The following is a 15,789-nucleotide window of genomic DNA, read 5'->3' on the forward strand; positions in this document are numbered from 1 at the left end:
TGGACAACAAGCTCTGCAGGCCTGTTGGTGGCACACACTGGCTCAAGACCTGATTTGTTAATCTCATTTTCAGGTTCACATCTAGAGAAGAAATCCCTGGAAAATCATGTGTTTGCTTGAATGCCATAGGTATGGTTGCAGGGATTCTAAGGCTGACCTGGTGGACTCCAACAAACCCACCTGCCATGCAGTGACCATGCAGTGTATTTGATATAGGCAGGATGGCTTTGGAAGGATCTCTTACATGAGGGTCTTGCCATTATTTGCTGCAAGTGCAGGCGATATTTGGAGAGAGTCTGATGAACAATCAACACTACAGATGTGCTGTATCAAATATTGTATCATATCAGTGCTCTACTTCAGACTCAAGCTGCTGCAGCCTGTGAAAATGCAACCCCTCAATCTCTATATGTATGGGCTGTGAACCCTGAGAAGAGTCTGTGCATCTCCAGTTAGAGCCTTGATCCTCTGGTCCAGCCTCTGGCTGTGGCTTCAAGGATCTTTTTGATCATGGGGGTGCTTTCCAAAACACCATTTACTTTCAGGGTTGTTTGTATCAAGCATGAAATGCAGGGATGTATTCCCCAGCAGAGCCAGAGAACCCCAGGTGTGCAGAGCTGCCTTGTCCAGCTCTGATTTTCCCCCAGCACACAGGACCGAGCACCAGTTGCACAGACAGACAGACAGACACTCTCTAAAGCCTGTAGTGTTTTCGCTCTCAAGCGAAACACTTTCTGCCAGCAAAGAAAGAGAGCAAGAAGGATCTTTAAAAAAAAAAAAAAAAAAGAACAACAAGAAAAAAAAAGAAGACAGAAGGCACAGAAAGGAGGAAAAGGAGAGGGAAGATTGTTCTCTTACAGTCGGTTGTGATTTCGTAGGGGGAGTTAAGGCGCGCGTCTCCGCAGGGCGAAGTGCTGACGTACAGGTGGAACAGGATGTTCTCCCGCAGCCTGTAGCCTCCCTCTTTTAACCGCACGAAGATTGATTGCTCCCAGTCTTCTCGCCGTTTGCTATGATCACAAAAGAGGTTCCAGGTCATTTGTTACATGCCAAATCAGAAACATTTCTGTGCTCTCTCTCTCTCTCCTTTTCTCCCTCTGCTTGTTTGTTTGTTTTTATTAGCACCCGGCATCATATATTTTGCCTAGTGACAGCAAAAGAAAAACAGTGAGCTTCTCCAGGTGAAGAAATGTGTGAAGGAGGTCAAAGCTGCCAAAGGGCTTTTGGCTTGCTTACCTAAGATATGTTCTAATGATAAAATGTGGATTTTTGAAGGGTAACTCTCCTTCCTTACATGCACAGATGCACAAAAACGCTGATTTTAAAGTGGTTCTGGTGCGTGAAAAAATGAGTTCTCTTGGGCTCTCATGTGAACACATCAGCTCTGCTGATCACAATTCCTAGACACATGTTTGAATCCCATTAACATCAATCACCACAGCTATGTGTTCATATGCTCCACTGAAAAGGGCCTCTAACAAAGCACCCACCACTGCCAGTCGCCCCTGCTCCCCAGGTGTTGCTCTTCTCCCCCATTCAACCACAGCCACCTACAAGTGTTCCACATAGGTCAGCAGGGGCCTCTTGGTCACTTGGCACTTTTGGAAATCAGAAGCCATCTTAAGAAGGATGGACAAAAGTTGTACAGGCTTTTCTCAGCTGAGTTGAAAAAGATACTTATTGAGATGAAGCTTTTATCTTTGCAGTGGTTCAGCAGCTAGATGGGGATGCAGTGCACATATTCCATTAGCAACAGCTGCCCGGGAGGCCAAACCCTCCCAGTGCTGCCATTTGCAGCAACAGCACAGCATTAAGGCTCTGCTGCTGTGTAGCTCCTCCCAGGAGTTACATTTGGGAAGATATGGGTGATTTCTCTGACAGACAGCTGCCTCTAACACGTGTGTTTGGGCGATGGTCACGATTATAATTTTGAAGGTGAAAATGTGATTGCTGAAATTATGATGAGAGTCCTTTCCCTCTGATGGCCTGGTCCTTCCTTCAAAAACTCAAGGGTCTTTTTGGAGGAGTATCTCTGAACAGAACAGCACCTGCAGGTAATGATTTTTCCTGGGATGCTGTTTATAAGGCAGAATCCCACCCGTTTAATTCACTACAGGACAGCCCATTAACCAAGGCGATTTCTGCCTGTCTCTCTGCCTCCTGATAGTGCAAACAGGAGCGCTTTTTACTCAGCCTTTGAGCGAGTCCTTGGCTTTCATCCAAGCTGCCTCTGCCTGTTTTCTCCCAGAGCAGCCTCTGTGCTATTGAAGCTGTTTGGCTGTCACTCTTCCATGGTTTGGGTGTTTTGTCATTTCTTGATGCCAGGATGCGTTTGCTGTCAGGAGGAATTTACAGGCACATTAGCTCGCCTGTCAGGGACAGGGAGTCACACTGGCTGCCGAGCTGGGGCTGCCACATGCTGCTCCTTCATTTTCTGCTGGCTGTGGTGGAACTTCCCAACTGCACTAATTATATTATCGCCCTGATACAAGCCTCTGAAATAATAAAATCTCTGCAAGTCCTGCTGCTTGGACTTCAGAGCAATTGCAGGTAGTTCTAAATAATTCACTGCAAAATCAGCTGGGAGAATACAAAGCTGTGCAGTCCAAATGCCTGCTATTATTACATTAAATCTCACTAGAGTGTGAGGGGGGGGCAGCTTACAGTACTTGGAGACAGTTGCTATGTAGGGTTGGAGCAGTCATGCTTTGGGCTGGATTTCAGGAGTTCAGCTTCCATCCTGTTTTCACTGGTCATTGTTTTCCAATGATTAACCTTGCTCTCTTACCTCTTCATGAGCACCAACAAGGGTCTGTGGCCAGTGTGGCTGCCAGGTTGGATGATAGACAGCTGCTCTAAAAATAGTTGGCAGGGCTGGAGGGCAAGGCAGCTTGATTCTCTCCTCCAGCAGGCTGAGGTTCTTCATATCACATAGGGTCCTGACCTGCCTTTGGGATGGTTTTTTAGGAACTGAACTCAAACATGAGGTTCATTCCTGCATTGTGGCTGAACAGGATTCATAACAAAACTCAGAGAGTACTGTTGGGAAAGAGTCTGGGTTACAACATCATCTGCCATGGCTTAGTAAAGATTATTGTGCATGGGATGTTTGGTGTATCTCAAAACCCAGGGGGACCCAGGGATCTGCTAAAAGTGGTCCAGGTAAATCATGAGATGCACCTCTGCAAAGTCACCTCTACTCCAGCAGCAGTACCGTGTGCCTTGTCTCTGGGACAGGTGAACTGTGAGAGGGAAGATGACTTTGCAGCAGCAGCTCTTCTTTACAACATCCTTTGCACAGCCATACACAACCTGTACAAATCAATGGAGAGAGGAGTCCACAGTGAGCCTGCAGATCCCATTCATTCAGGGGGTGGCATTAAAGTGTCATTTCTGTGTACTGGCAGTGGCTAAAAGAGCAGAATTCATCCCTAAAACTTTGCCTGTTACACATTTCTGTGGGAGTTAGGATTTGAGTGTCATTCAAGTGGAACATTTAAGAACGTGCTAAATTCTAATCATTTGCTTAAGTTCATTATTCAGCACAACACATGCCCATGTTTTGAGCTGACTTGAAGAAGATACTTTAGCACATGCTTATGGTTTAATATATATGAAGCATTTTGGTGAAACAAAGCCTGACAAGCAGAGGAGCAGTTTTTTAGCCTGTAAATGTATTTACAGGAAATTTCTAGTACTACATACTACAAAAGAGCACCCTAGAGAAACAACCAGCAGGCTTAGTAGATGTGTTACAAGCAGCTGATTTTCCTTGAAAAAGTAACTTGACTGGACTGGATTAAGACTATTTCTTGCTTTTATGTATAAAATAAGCAGTGGTTTTCATCTGATTTCCTGAAAGAGCTTACCTTCTGGTAAAATCATCTCCCTAGCATCTGAAGGGTGCACTAAAGCAGCAAGCCTACTAAGGTGTTGATTTATTTTAAGGATACTCTATTAATTTTGTTTTTCTTTAAAAAAGAATAATTGTATTTTCTTGTCTTCCCTATTGGCCAGTTGATATAAATAATACCACTGAAAAAGATTTTCCTATCACCATTGCAAGAGAATCAGACTATCGAATTTGTGTGCTTTTTGATGGTGATTCTTAGAAAAAGCTTCTCAAAAGGTCTTTCTTGTCCTTCTTTTGTACATCAGAAAATTTTCGTCTTCCTTCTCATCTTTTTCGTGAAAGTCTGGAGAACTGGAGGATTATGGTTGTCATAAAAATGAAATCTGGGAGGGCTAAGGGTTTTAATCACACTGGTTAGAAGCTGACAGGTTTTAGTTGTGCTTTTAGCTTTTATTTAACTCAAGCTCTAGACAATGAATTGTTGAAAGAAAGTTTCCTTTTGAAGTATTTGTCACTCTTGCTTCTTAGAGAGGATAAAGTTCCATTTCTGGAACTCTTTTCCAAGAAAAGTCAGGAAAGTTGCACCTCTAACATTTAGCAAAAAGAAGAGAAGGGGAAAAGAACTAATTTCCATATTGCTGCAGCATTGGCTTGTGGATGGAATTGTCCTGCAGCTTAAATTTGTGAAGAAGTTGCTGTATTCTCTTTTTAGAGAAATGGAAAATAAATTGCCCCAGTAGGTGGCAGTTCATCTCACCCCCAAGAGACACATGAACAGGTCTGCTGAGCTCCACCTCAGAGGTGCCCATCTCTCTGCACTGGTGATCAAAGAGCCTTGGGGACCTGGGCAACATTTGACTGCCAAGAGGTAAATTCAGTTCAGTGAATCTCTGTCTCCTGGTCTTTAATTTTATATCCTGGCTCTTGCTTTCTCCAACCTGCTTGCCCTTGCTCTTAGAAGCCTTCATGCTACACTCAGCCAAGTGTGTGTTTTGCTTTCACTGAGGTCAGTGGTAGTATTTGTAAATTCTGGACAAGGGTTTCCTTTTCAAAGACAGCATCATACAGAAAAATATTTCTTGCACTGAAAGTTCCTGAAGTTTGCAATCCAGCTGCAGTGACCACACTCAGCATGTAGTCTTGGTGGGAGGAAGGTATGTGGAAAATAGGAAATACTCTCTACAGAACAAACTTGCCTCTTCCATACTGAATGATGGAAAATTTAAGTTCTTTGAGTCAAGAATGATGGTCTCAAAAGAAAACCATCTTTTTGGTTTCAGTTCATTTATTACTTTGTACAACAGTTTCCTGGCCTAGGAGAGGAGTTTAATTTGGGCTAGGTTAATGCAAATGCATGACAATAGCTTTGTGTTTCTCCCAAGCCTGAGGAGATGGTGTCCATGTATTCACAGTGGAGCTGAGTTACCATGTCAGTCCTAAAAGCTCTGTCCTTATAGTATGTGGCAGCATCATGTGTTTTCTCTGTAAAAAGATCTCTCTTTTTCTAGAGAAAAAGGAGTAAATATGATTTCAATGTGCAGAAAATGCATTTTTTATTTAATTTTGAACCCTCCAATTTTCTCACCACAGGACAAAGCTCCTGATGATGGCAGAAAACTGTGAGTAGCAATAAATATTAAAATTGGAGAATATATCACAACACACAGTTTTGCTTCTCCATGGACTTTAAGGAAGCAGAATCTGATTTGACAGTAACTCCAGCTCTGTCATTCAAAGGTGCTTAGCCTTGACAATTTTGGTTGAGATTTTTATGGTGTGTGCTGGTCAGGCAAGCGGGGGTGCCTGGTCTTGGCTGAACTGAGAGTGATTTGAAGTTACTGTGAACAGAGCTTGTGCTTCACTGAGGATTCTGTTAACAAAAGGCTGTTAACATTGATCCAAATAAAGTAATAATATGACTGAACATGTTAGGGAGGTGGATCAATACAATAGTTTAAGATACAGTGTTAGCACTTGTTTCCCAAGAGACCATAGCACAAAGCAAGTACCAGGGCTGCTACACTGCTGAAAACATAATAATTTAATGTAAACTTGAAAGCAGTTCAGAATGAAATTGAGAGAATATTGTTTTTGATTAAACCCTTCAATGCTCTTGTCCCCCTTTGTTAGCCAAACCCATGTACTCAATATACTCTCTTGTCTTCAGCTCCAGCCTGAAGTTAAAATAGCCATTATTCTGTTATTGATGCTTAGGTGCAACAGTATCACAGGTGCTTACAAGACCACACAATCCTGCTTAGATTAACCCTTGCGTCTGTGACATGATACAAAACCTTCTGAAGTCAAAGGAAGTTTTTGCACTGAGTTTAATGGCCTTCAGAAAAAGTCATATGAATATGCACTCAAGAATGGAGGGCAGAAGAATGACCTATAAAGTAAGAGGTTTTTGTTTGTTTTCCTTAATTTCTTGGTTCCTTCCATATAATAAATGTCACCTCAGCCTCACTTCTGCTTAGTTTTCACATCATAGGATAATTCAGGCTGGTAAGGACCTTAAATCTCTATCCCAACCTCCTTCTCAAAGTTGTTTGACAGATTGCTCAAGGTTCTATGCACCCAGATTTTGAAAATGTCTCAGACAGGAGAGAGACTGCACAACCCTTCTGAGTGATCTGTCCCACTGCTAGCCTATCCCCATGGGGAAAATCAGTCCTGATACTCAGACTGAGCTTCTATTGTTTCAGCATGTGCCTCTTGTCTGCCACCTTCCCTGTGCACACCTGGGTAAAGGTGTCAGCCCCACTGTGCTGCTGGCTTGCTTTGCTGGCTCTGCCATCCCACCTGCAGGCTGACCAGGTCTACATCTGTCAGCACCTCCACACAGCCCAGGTGCTCTGGCCCCTGAGACTCTGGGCAGGCGCTGCTGAATCTGTGTCAGATGATTGGTGTCCTTCCTTTGGGGCACCCAAAACTGCACATAGCACTGTAGATGGGCTGTAATGAGTGCTGATTAGTGGTGGATGCTCACATCCCTTGGCAGACTCTTCATACGTCCCAGGATCCTGCTGACCTCCCTGCTGTTAGGCACACCACTGGCTAATGTCCTGGTTCCTGTCTGTCTACAAGCCCTGTCCCTTTTCAGCAGAGCTGCTCTCCAGCCTGGATTTCTTTCGTCTTGATGGAAAGGAGGAAGTTCATTCTTTCCTCCTTGGTGTGGGACTTGGCATTTGTCCTTGCTAAGTTTTCTGTCAAACTTCCTGCTGGTCCAGCCCTCCAGCCTGCTGGGATGACAGACCAGCCCTCAAGCATAGTCACTGGTCCTTCCCACATTTTGGTGTCTTCTGCAAAGCTTATAACCAAGCACTACATAACCTCTTCCAGATTGTTGATAGACAGGATCAGAGAAAAGACAGAATTCTGAGGTGAGGTATCCCACATATTACCATCCTCCAGGCAGTGTATGACCCATTAGCCATTTAAATGGTAACAAGGTGGATTTGGCTGAAGACAAGAACAGTAATTCCACTGTAATGATTCTACATGCTATAACATTTTAAAACATCATAAAGAAGGAGTAAGTGATAAGCATCTTACACTTTGGCACAAAGTTTGCTGTGCTGTTAACACTCATTGGTTCTCTAGTGAGTCAATGAAGACATTAATGATCAATAAATCACTTCTTTGAGATCTTTCAGCAGCAGCAAGGAAGACAGGAAAATGGCTGCATTAAGCAAAACGACTCCCTTTGAGTCTCTGGTCAGTGAATGATGCTAATAAGCCTGCACGTAAAGATTTGTACCAAATCATCAGGCTTCATAAAGCCCAGCTTTATGAGTCATATCTAATCGCTGCTGAAAGAGAATCAGCTGAAGTAAAGCAGCTCATGACCCAACACTTTAGACTACCTAACTCTCAAGTTTTTGTGTGCAGTGTATTGTTCCTTCATCACCTAAACACTCAGAAAAAATGACATAAAGAAACAAATAGATCAGTTGTCTGGAAGATAGATCTGTCCCACTGAAGGCCGTATAACAGCCCCCAAAAATCAACAGAATTCAGTTACCTTAAGTGTAGCTCCAGCTGTGAGTAGAGGAAGTGAACAAATGCCCTTCTTGCCACAATTTCTGCATGGCAGTCGTTGACCGCAAGCCCTTGGTCATTTATGTATTCCCCATTTATACATTTGGTACCCGATGACAGCACAATAACCTGAGCTTGCCTGATGTCCAAACCTGTAGGAAGAAAAACAAAAGTGCTGTGAAATTGCTGGGGGTGAGTATGATACCATGATTGTTAAAGTCCTCTCAGCACACACTTTGATGTGGCAGCCAGATAGCCCTAATGGGATGCTTGTTAAGGTGATGATATGGCCTTTGGAATATGCAGGAATCTCACATCTCTGTGTTATTAGAATAATAGGGTCTACATTTCAGTCTTGCTGCTAATTCCAAGATAAAAGCTCACCATGAAGTTTACTTGTTAAATCAATAACTACATCATAGCAGAGCATATGCTGTAGGGAGGTAATAAAGATCTCCTGCAGTGCTGATAAATGGCCAGGTTTTTATGAGCTGTTGAAGAATTTTCTGGTGGGAGCACATACTCCCTGTAATGTTAGGTTTCATTGCTGTTGCATTTTAAGTAGTAAAAAAATGGAAGTGATGCTTCTGGGGCCGCTCTTTAAAAATCATGAAGAAAATACCCTGACAGATTTGACTTTTAGTTCCGTTTCCTTTTAGCTTCTCCAGGAGCAACTACATCAGTGCTCTTTTCAGTCTGGTCTCTGGGATGGAGCATTTAATCATTGAGACCAGCTTTGTTCATCTGTTGCCTCTCTACATAATGGTGATGGCAATTGAAAGATGTCCCTTACATGATCCAGATAGACACTTTCTAGGAATAAATCCTAATTTATTTGAAGACAGTTGCAAAATGCTTAGAGACTTCAGCAGGACCTGGGTTTTACTCTAAAACATAGCTCATTCAGCCCTGTGGACAATTTCAAAGTAGAATTTAGAATTAACTGAGCCCAAAATGATCTCTTGAGAAACACATCTCTGGACTCATCTCACTGAATACCAAAGAACAAGGGAGCAGCTCTTGGGAAAAAGAACTTTTTGCCTGATAGGTGCTTCCTCTAGAAGGGACAAAGTAGCCTCTGAGTGTAGGGCTGTGTTTGACACAATGGCTGTGTGTGGGCAAACACCTGCACAGGACAGCACAGCAGCTCAGAGTGCTGGTGTTGGTGTGGCTGTGCCCAGGTAGTGTCACCTGAGATGCCCTTGATGTCCTGCCTAACATCTGGCTGCAGTCTGGGAAGCCCAGGAGGTTCTGCACACTCCCCATGCATCTCACACAGAAAAAAGAGGCACAGTGAAAACACACACCCATGTTTAGGTAACTGAATCAAGACCTCAAAATGTGACAAGTCAAATGAAGACAGGTCTGAGACTGCAAATACCCATAGGAGGAATGGAAACAATCTTCCTGTGGGCTATGATAATGCTGAATCTATGGTATTACTTTAGCTTTAGGAAAGCTTTAGGAGTAGCTTTATAGAGTCAGCAAAAATATTTTTTTTTCCTCTTATGAGGTCTATTGAATAGCAGAAAAATTGAAAAACTGCAGAGATTTTATTGGCATGGCACGTTTGGGGCCCTGTTCCCTTATAAAATCTATTGGTGTTAAATGACAAAAGAGTTGAATGGAGAAGGAAATAATATTTTAAACAAAGGATTGGTGCTGCCAATGATTTCCCAGTCAGTAAATGCCATTAACAACTTTCATAATCTCCACACAGCACTGGGACTAGTAGTGGATCATATGCTGTAGCACTGTAGCTATGCTTAATGAATATAATTGCAAATGATATCAAAATTATTTCATGCCTATATCGATATAAAAGCTACATCAGTAATCCAAAAAGTTTAGTAGTAATGTGGCATTGCAGCATTGTGGCATTTGTAGGAGAGAGGTAAATATTGTGAAAATTCAGTTAATCCCATCTGAGCCCCTGGCTGTGAGAGTTTCATAGAGAAGTTGTTACAGGTACTAGTGACAAAGTACACATCACTGTATGCCTGTGCTGAGAGCTTAATCTCTATTTGTTACTGTAGATGTGGCCCTAAAAAAGTGTTTTAGAGTATTTATTAAGGAGAAAAAAAAAAGAGCTGGAAATCTTGAAAACCCAAGAAGTGAAGATGGAGACACATGGGAGAAATGGAGAGGGGAAAAAGCCTTTGTGTTTATTCCAAGTTTATTACTAGGTAAAAAGTAATAATGAGGTGGAAAAATTACTCATTCCCTACAAAGAAATGTGCTTATAGTCTGTACATTAAATCTGCTTTGCTTTAGGGTCACTGCTTTCATGAGAAAAATAATAGGTATCTTAGATTGTGACATGTCCATCTAGTTAACAGTGTCTTTCACATGGACTAACATCAAATACTTCATGGTCCACTGCCAGCCACTGAGGTGTTTGAGTCCCACTCAGCATCTCAAAAAGCAGTGTATATTTCCCTCAACAGTATGTAATATTTTCCTTGGTTGGAAGGCCCATGAAGAGAATCAGTTATTTTTCTGTTCTATTTTATTTGTTTACTACCATAGATAGTGCCTTATTTACCTCAGCACAGCAGGAGCACACCAGGAGGCAATTCCCTCCTACAGAAACCTGTGAGCCTCTCTGTCTGCCCCTGAGGACCTCTGCCAATGCTCCTTCTCAGGGCAGAGAGACCAACTGCTTCCTTCTCCTAACATTAGCAAAGCCCTGGTGTGCCTCCTCCTCTCCCCCTTCACCTCATAGCCAAAGCACCAGGCTCTGAAAATACAGAGCAGACCCCCTGGGTAAGCCCTCCTGCTCTCTGGGATCTACACCTTCCTCACCCCCCAGTCAGCCCAGTGCACAGTGTGATGTCTTTTATTTCTTCAATCATTTTATCCACAAATAAACTTAACTCTTTTTTTCCTCTCAGATGAGGATAAGCTGATGAATTCACTCAGGATTTTCTGTAAGGTCTGGATTTATTCACAAATGAAACAGAAAGGTATCCAACACCTATCAGATGCAGCAATAATGTGAATCTCTCTGATGTTTGCTATCACAATGTCCACCTGCACAGCAATAGCCAGTGTGCTTGGGGTGTTCATCTTTGGGTGAATTAACTCCATATGTTGGCTTCCAGTGGTATGGGGCCCCAGTGGGTACCATGTGTGGACACAGCCTGGGGTGTTTGCCAGTCCTGGCAAGGTGCAGGTGTTTGCAGAACATCACTTAGATGCTGCCTGGGGCTGGGAGGCAATGGCTTCCAAGAATTTGCAGAACCACTCTGAGTGTTAAACATTAAAGATCTCCATGTATTTTCCATTTGCAGTGTCAGAAAATAATCCATGCTCCTCTATGTTCAGAAATCCCCAAGAGTTATGTCTCGCTGCTGTGGCACTTGGAAACCCAGGTGTACATGACTTATGCATTAGCTCTGAAATATTTACACCTCACTGGGGAGCCAAATGGAGAAAGTGATCTGTGACCAATGTAGCACTGTTCAATGCTGCCTGTGAGGGCACCCAGCATGATGAGAAATCCTTCCAACAACCTGACAGTTGTCCGCTGTGTTCAGGAGCATACATGCTAACAGATTGTCCCCTTGCATGCCTTGTTTGGTACACACACAGAGCTGGAGGTTTATCCCCTGTGGAATGTTTGATATTATTGCCAGTGAACATGGGAGGAATTTTTCTCTGAGAACAAGACGTGATGCTTAGCTGATGAAGGCAGATTTTAGCATTGACTAATCACACTGGCATTTTAGGCAGCATTTTCAGCTCTGGAGCCTAGATACTTGCTTCAGTGATTCAGAATTAATAGGCACTTCTGTACATTTGTCTATTTTATATTAAAACCAGTAATTACTAACTCTTGTTATTTATGTTTACTTCCTATTTTATTTTGCTTGCAGAATACTTCAAGTTTCTCAAGCAATTTCTGTTTATGAAAGTCGAGCTCCCTCATAAGCATTGATTAATTTAACCTCAGACATGCAGCAGATGCAGACTGTGCACATCCTCAAGCCATGCCTGGGAAAGCTGTGGCTTTGTGAGTGGCAGAATCCTACATGAACAGTAACTGGCACCACCAGCCTTATGGCACCTACCCTGCTCAGGGTTATACAAAGATTGCTCCCCACAAGACTCATGTTCTTACTGAGGAGAGTCAATCTCAGGTGAAAGATCCAGGGATGTAATTGCATCCAGGTTATTTGACAAACAAGGAGAAATGGGCTACATTATTATGACCTTAACTCCTGACCCACTGATTGTCAGAATTCATGAGGCATTTCCTACCCTCGTTGCCTTGTGCAAAGTAATGTTTGAAGAGACATTAGGTTAAAAGTAACTAGTGAACAATTTATAACAGGCACCTGCATTAGGTTTCTATTATTTGCCTAAAGACTTCTAATAGTTTTCAATTTGAAAAGGAAATGGAGCAGGGGAAAGGAAATTGGGAAGCTGTGTCAGCATAGTGGCTGGGTCCTGGCTCATACCCTGATGTTGAGGACAGCTGAGAGAGCAGGGAGGGAATTCACTACATTTTATCTTTACAAATTCTGTCAATTAATTACTTGCATTATAAAACAAAAATGTCCACATAAATAGCACATTGCCTTTGACCACATATCCAGTCTATGATTCAGTGAGGTAACAATCCTTTCTGGAGCTCTGCTGGAAGCCTGAGCCCACCCTGGGTCTAGAGGCAGGAACTCCTCTCACAGCCAGGCAGGGGGAACCTCAAACCCCCGATGTTCATTTTTTGTCTGTCAGTGATTGTGCAGATTTTCATGTCACAGCTGAGCTGTTGAAAAGAAACTGGGTTTTATTATGAGCCATTTCCAGTTTGCTGACACCAGCAGGGAGATTCATTTCAGCTGTTCTGGATAACTAGAGTTTAGATGTCCATAGCTGAGCTAATTGCTGTAGACTCTGTAGTCAAAGGAGAGGAATTTCCTAGGAGGTGATTCATCTGGCCTAGTTTAGATATTTGCTTTTTGATGGTCTACATTACATCTCAGTATTGCCAGCTTCTCTTCATGAACTCTGGAGATCTATAGACAGCCAGAAGAACAAAGCTTTCTACACTGTGGAGAGATGCTCTCAGTGAGATTTCTCTTCCAAGCAGCAAAATACAGATCAAAACTCCCCAAATCATAAGAGGGCAAGCAGAACAAATCTTTCCTTTACATTATTTTCCCTTATGTTTAAACTTCATGAGATTTTTTCTCCCACAACAATTAAGGATAATTATATCAATGTTAGTATATTCAAGGATGCTCATTTTGCCTTGAGCTGAACTATTACACACAGAAAGAAAACAGGGCTGTCTTCCCTATGTGACCTCCCAAAACAGCAGGCCTGCAGCAACAGAGCTTGTAACAGAAATGGTTCAGAAAAATGTTGACAGAAGAGAGAGTCAGCAAACAAAAATATGAAGGTTTGCTCAGCAGACAAGCTGGATGTGGAGAACTGGCTGACATCTTATGGACTGTGGTTGTGAACTGGGTGTTTAAGTCAGTTGTGGCCATAAACAGAAAATGCCAACACCCATCTGCTTGGAGACACAGCTCTACCAATAAAACAAGTGAGTTTTGGCTAGTCTAGTCAATGCTTCCACTGATTTTAAAAGAGTTACTCTTCTAGTGGGCTATGATAATTAGGACCTTCCATAAGAATGAGTTTGTAGCCTTGCATATTTTTGTGTTGGAAAAGGAAAATGAAAATCCTGAGGAAATCACAGGAGGTGTAGACTGGTACCTGCAATCGGAAATCACACAGGCTGTGCATCAGAGAGCTGAGAAATTCAGTGAGCCCAACTCACACAGAACAGGATGGAGTTTACAACTGCTAATGCCAGGATACAACTGGGATCACACTTTGGTTTCTCAGCAGCTGGCACGACACGTAGAGAAGCACCAGTCAGTATGCAAGTGACTATTGCACTGCATGTTTTAGACCCTGCTAGTGGTAGTGAAATCCATCTTCTTTTTCAGCTTGACACTGTGAAGACAGCTCACTGCTCGAAATATATTCATTTTAAATTAGAAAAAAAAAATCAGAAAAATCAGGTTTGATTAATTAAGAAAACCCACACTTCTTTTATTGGGTGCGTGACAACTTACACAAAATGCAATGCAGTAAAAAGGAAAGCCAGAAATAATGATAGTGTAACATCAGCCCTTCTGAATAATTCATGGGATACAATTTCATGTTATTTTAAATGGTGCTGCTTCTCTCTCTGATAAGCAATAATTTTATGCTCTTTCTTTACCTTTTTTAGCAAATCAGTCAAAGGGATTGTCTATTGTTATCTGAAAAAAGTGTATTTGGAATAATTTTCAAGGTAGCTTAATTGAGCTCTGATCACAGAGGAGGGTGGGTTTTTTTTTTTTTTTAATACCCTCTACTCACAGCTGAATAAGTTCAGGTTTCCATTTCAGGTTTGTTTAGGAAAGGGAAATTTTTTGATATTACATAGCACTGACAAGTCCTGCATTATTTTCTCTTATCTTCTTCCCTGGCAGCCCTATCACATTCTTAGAATGGCTTTAATTTTGTAATAAGAGATAGTCAAGACATGAAAGGGCAGTGATGCTGGAAAAGCTGTCTGCAGGGATGTGCTGTGGGCACAGTCCTGCACCCACCCCACTGTCCCAAGGCAGATCCCTGAACCACAGAGCTCTGCTGTCCCCAGTTCTGCATGGGGAACAAAACCAAACTCATGACTAAAAAAAAATTTAAAAATGTATAGCCATAAGAGAAGAACTGTGTACAGCAGGGAGGATTAATAGTATGCATATATCAATGCACAGGATGCATTTATTTACCAGCCATAAAGACTGCTGCAGCTCATTTTTTTCTCTCCATTTTCTATTGTACCTGTGGTAGTGATTGTGATAATTCCAGTGACAAAAAGGAACCTGTGACTTCAGTGAGCACTCTGGCTGTAACCCACACAGGATATCCCAAAGAGCTGTAGCTCACACTGGATGTCCCAAAGAACACCCCTGAGGTGGATGGGAGCAGCTGATGTGAAGCTGCTGACTAAAATATGGGAAGAAAGAAGCATGTTGAGGGCTTAGGAAATGGAATAGCAGAAGTCTGAACAAAAGGCTGATACACAGCTGGCAAATAATAGGAACAAAGAAGTGGCTAGCAGTGAGGTTACAGATATTTAGGGGTATAAAGGGAACAGTCTTTGAAACACTGGAGTTACACAGGGATTTCCTTTCCTTACATCAAAATGTGGGTTATGTGTAACTGAATATATTGTATTTCTGTGGAAAGAAAGGGTGTAGAGGGGGCCTCTGTGAGCCTCATATTTTCTTCCCTTATTAATGTGTTAAGTAGTCCTCCCTCTGACTGTGCTGCCTAGGGAAAGCTATTCTTTGCAGAGCTCTTCATCTTCATCAGTGAAGGAGCAGGGACAGAGTCACAGTCCTCTCTGCCCTGATCTCTGCCCCCTCTGGGCTGGAAGCAAGAGCCAGGGTATGGTCTGACAGTGGCCATGGCTCTCCTTTCACAGTCAGCCACAGTAAATTTTGCCCAAACCCACGGGGGAGTGCACTTGTAAATAAGTTCCAAATTCGGTTCCTCTGAAACAAAAATCCCTTTCTGACACAAGCTCATTTCGTGCTGTTTGATCACACCGTGGGATGCCTGAGAAAGGATTCTTGTGCTAATCCATTTTGCAAGAAATTTTGTGCAGGCCTTTCCTTTAAAACTCATTCAAAAGGTGGATTTCCAGCGTGGAAAAGAATGGTGAGGAGGTTGCCCGAGTGGAAGGGAATCAGAAAACAAAGGCAAGGCTGCTGGGGGCTGCAGAGAAGAGTGACCCAGCAGGAGAGAGTACAAAAATTGAATATGGAAACTATGAACATTGATGTGCGTGTTTCTGAGTATCTGAAAGGTACAAACCCCAAGGA

General features: G+C 42.5%; 1 protein-coding gene across 1 annotated transcript in view; it reads right to left on the reverse strand.

Annotated features, from left to right (window-relative positions):
• ADARB2 (adenosine deaminase RNA specific B2 (inactive)) overlaps positions 1-15,789 on the reverse strand; it is a 306,016-nt gene that overhangs the window by 35,721 nt on the left and 254,506 nt on the right. Inside the window, exons 5-6 of the mRNA XM_071428638.1 lie at positions 7,878-8,046; positions 859-1,010 (exon numbers count right to left, since the gene is read on the reverse strand). Coding sequence (XP_071284739.1) covers positions 859-1,010; positions 7,878-8,046 — 321 coding nt within the window. The remainder of the gene's footprint in view (positions 1-858; positions 1,011-7,877; positions 8,047-15,789) is intronic.

This window comes from Agelaius tricolor, unplaced genomic scaffold, assembly GCF_023055355.1.
Source record: "Agelaius tricolor isolate 1412-34295 unplaced genomic scaffold, bAgeTri1.0.p SCAF_6, whole genome shotgun sequence".
NCBI classification, from domain to species: Eukaryota; Metazoa; Chordata; class Aves; order Passeriformes; family Icteridae; genus Agelaius; species Agelaius tricolor.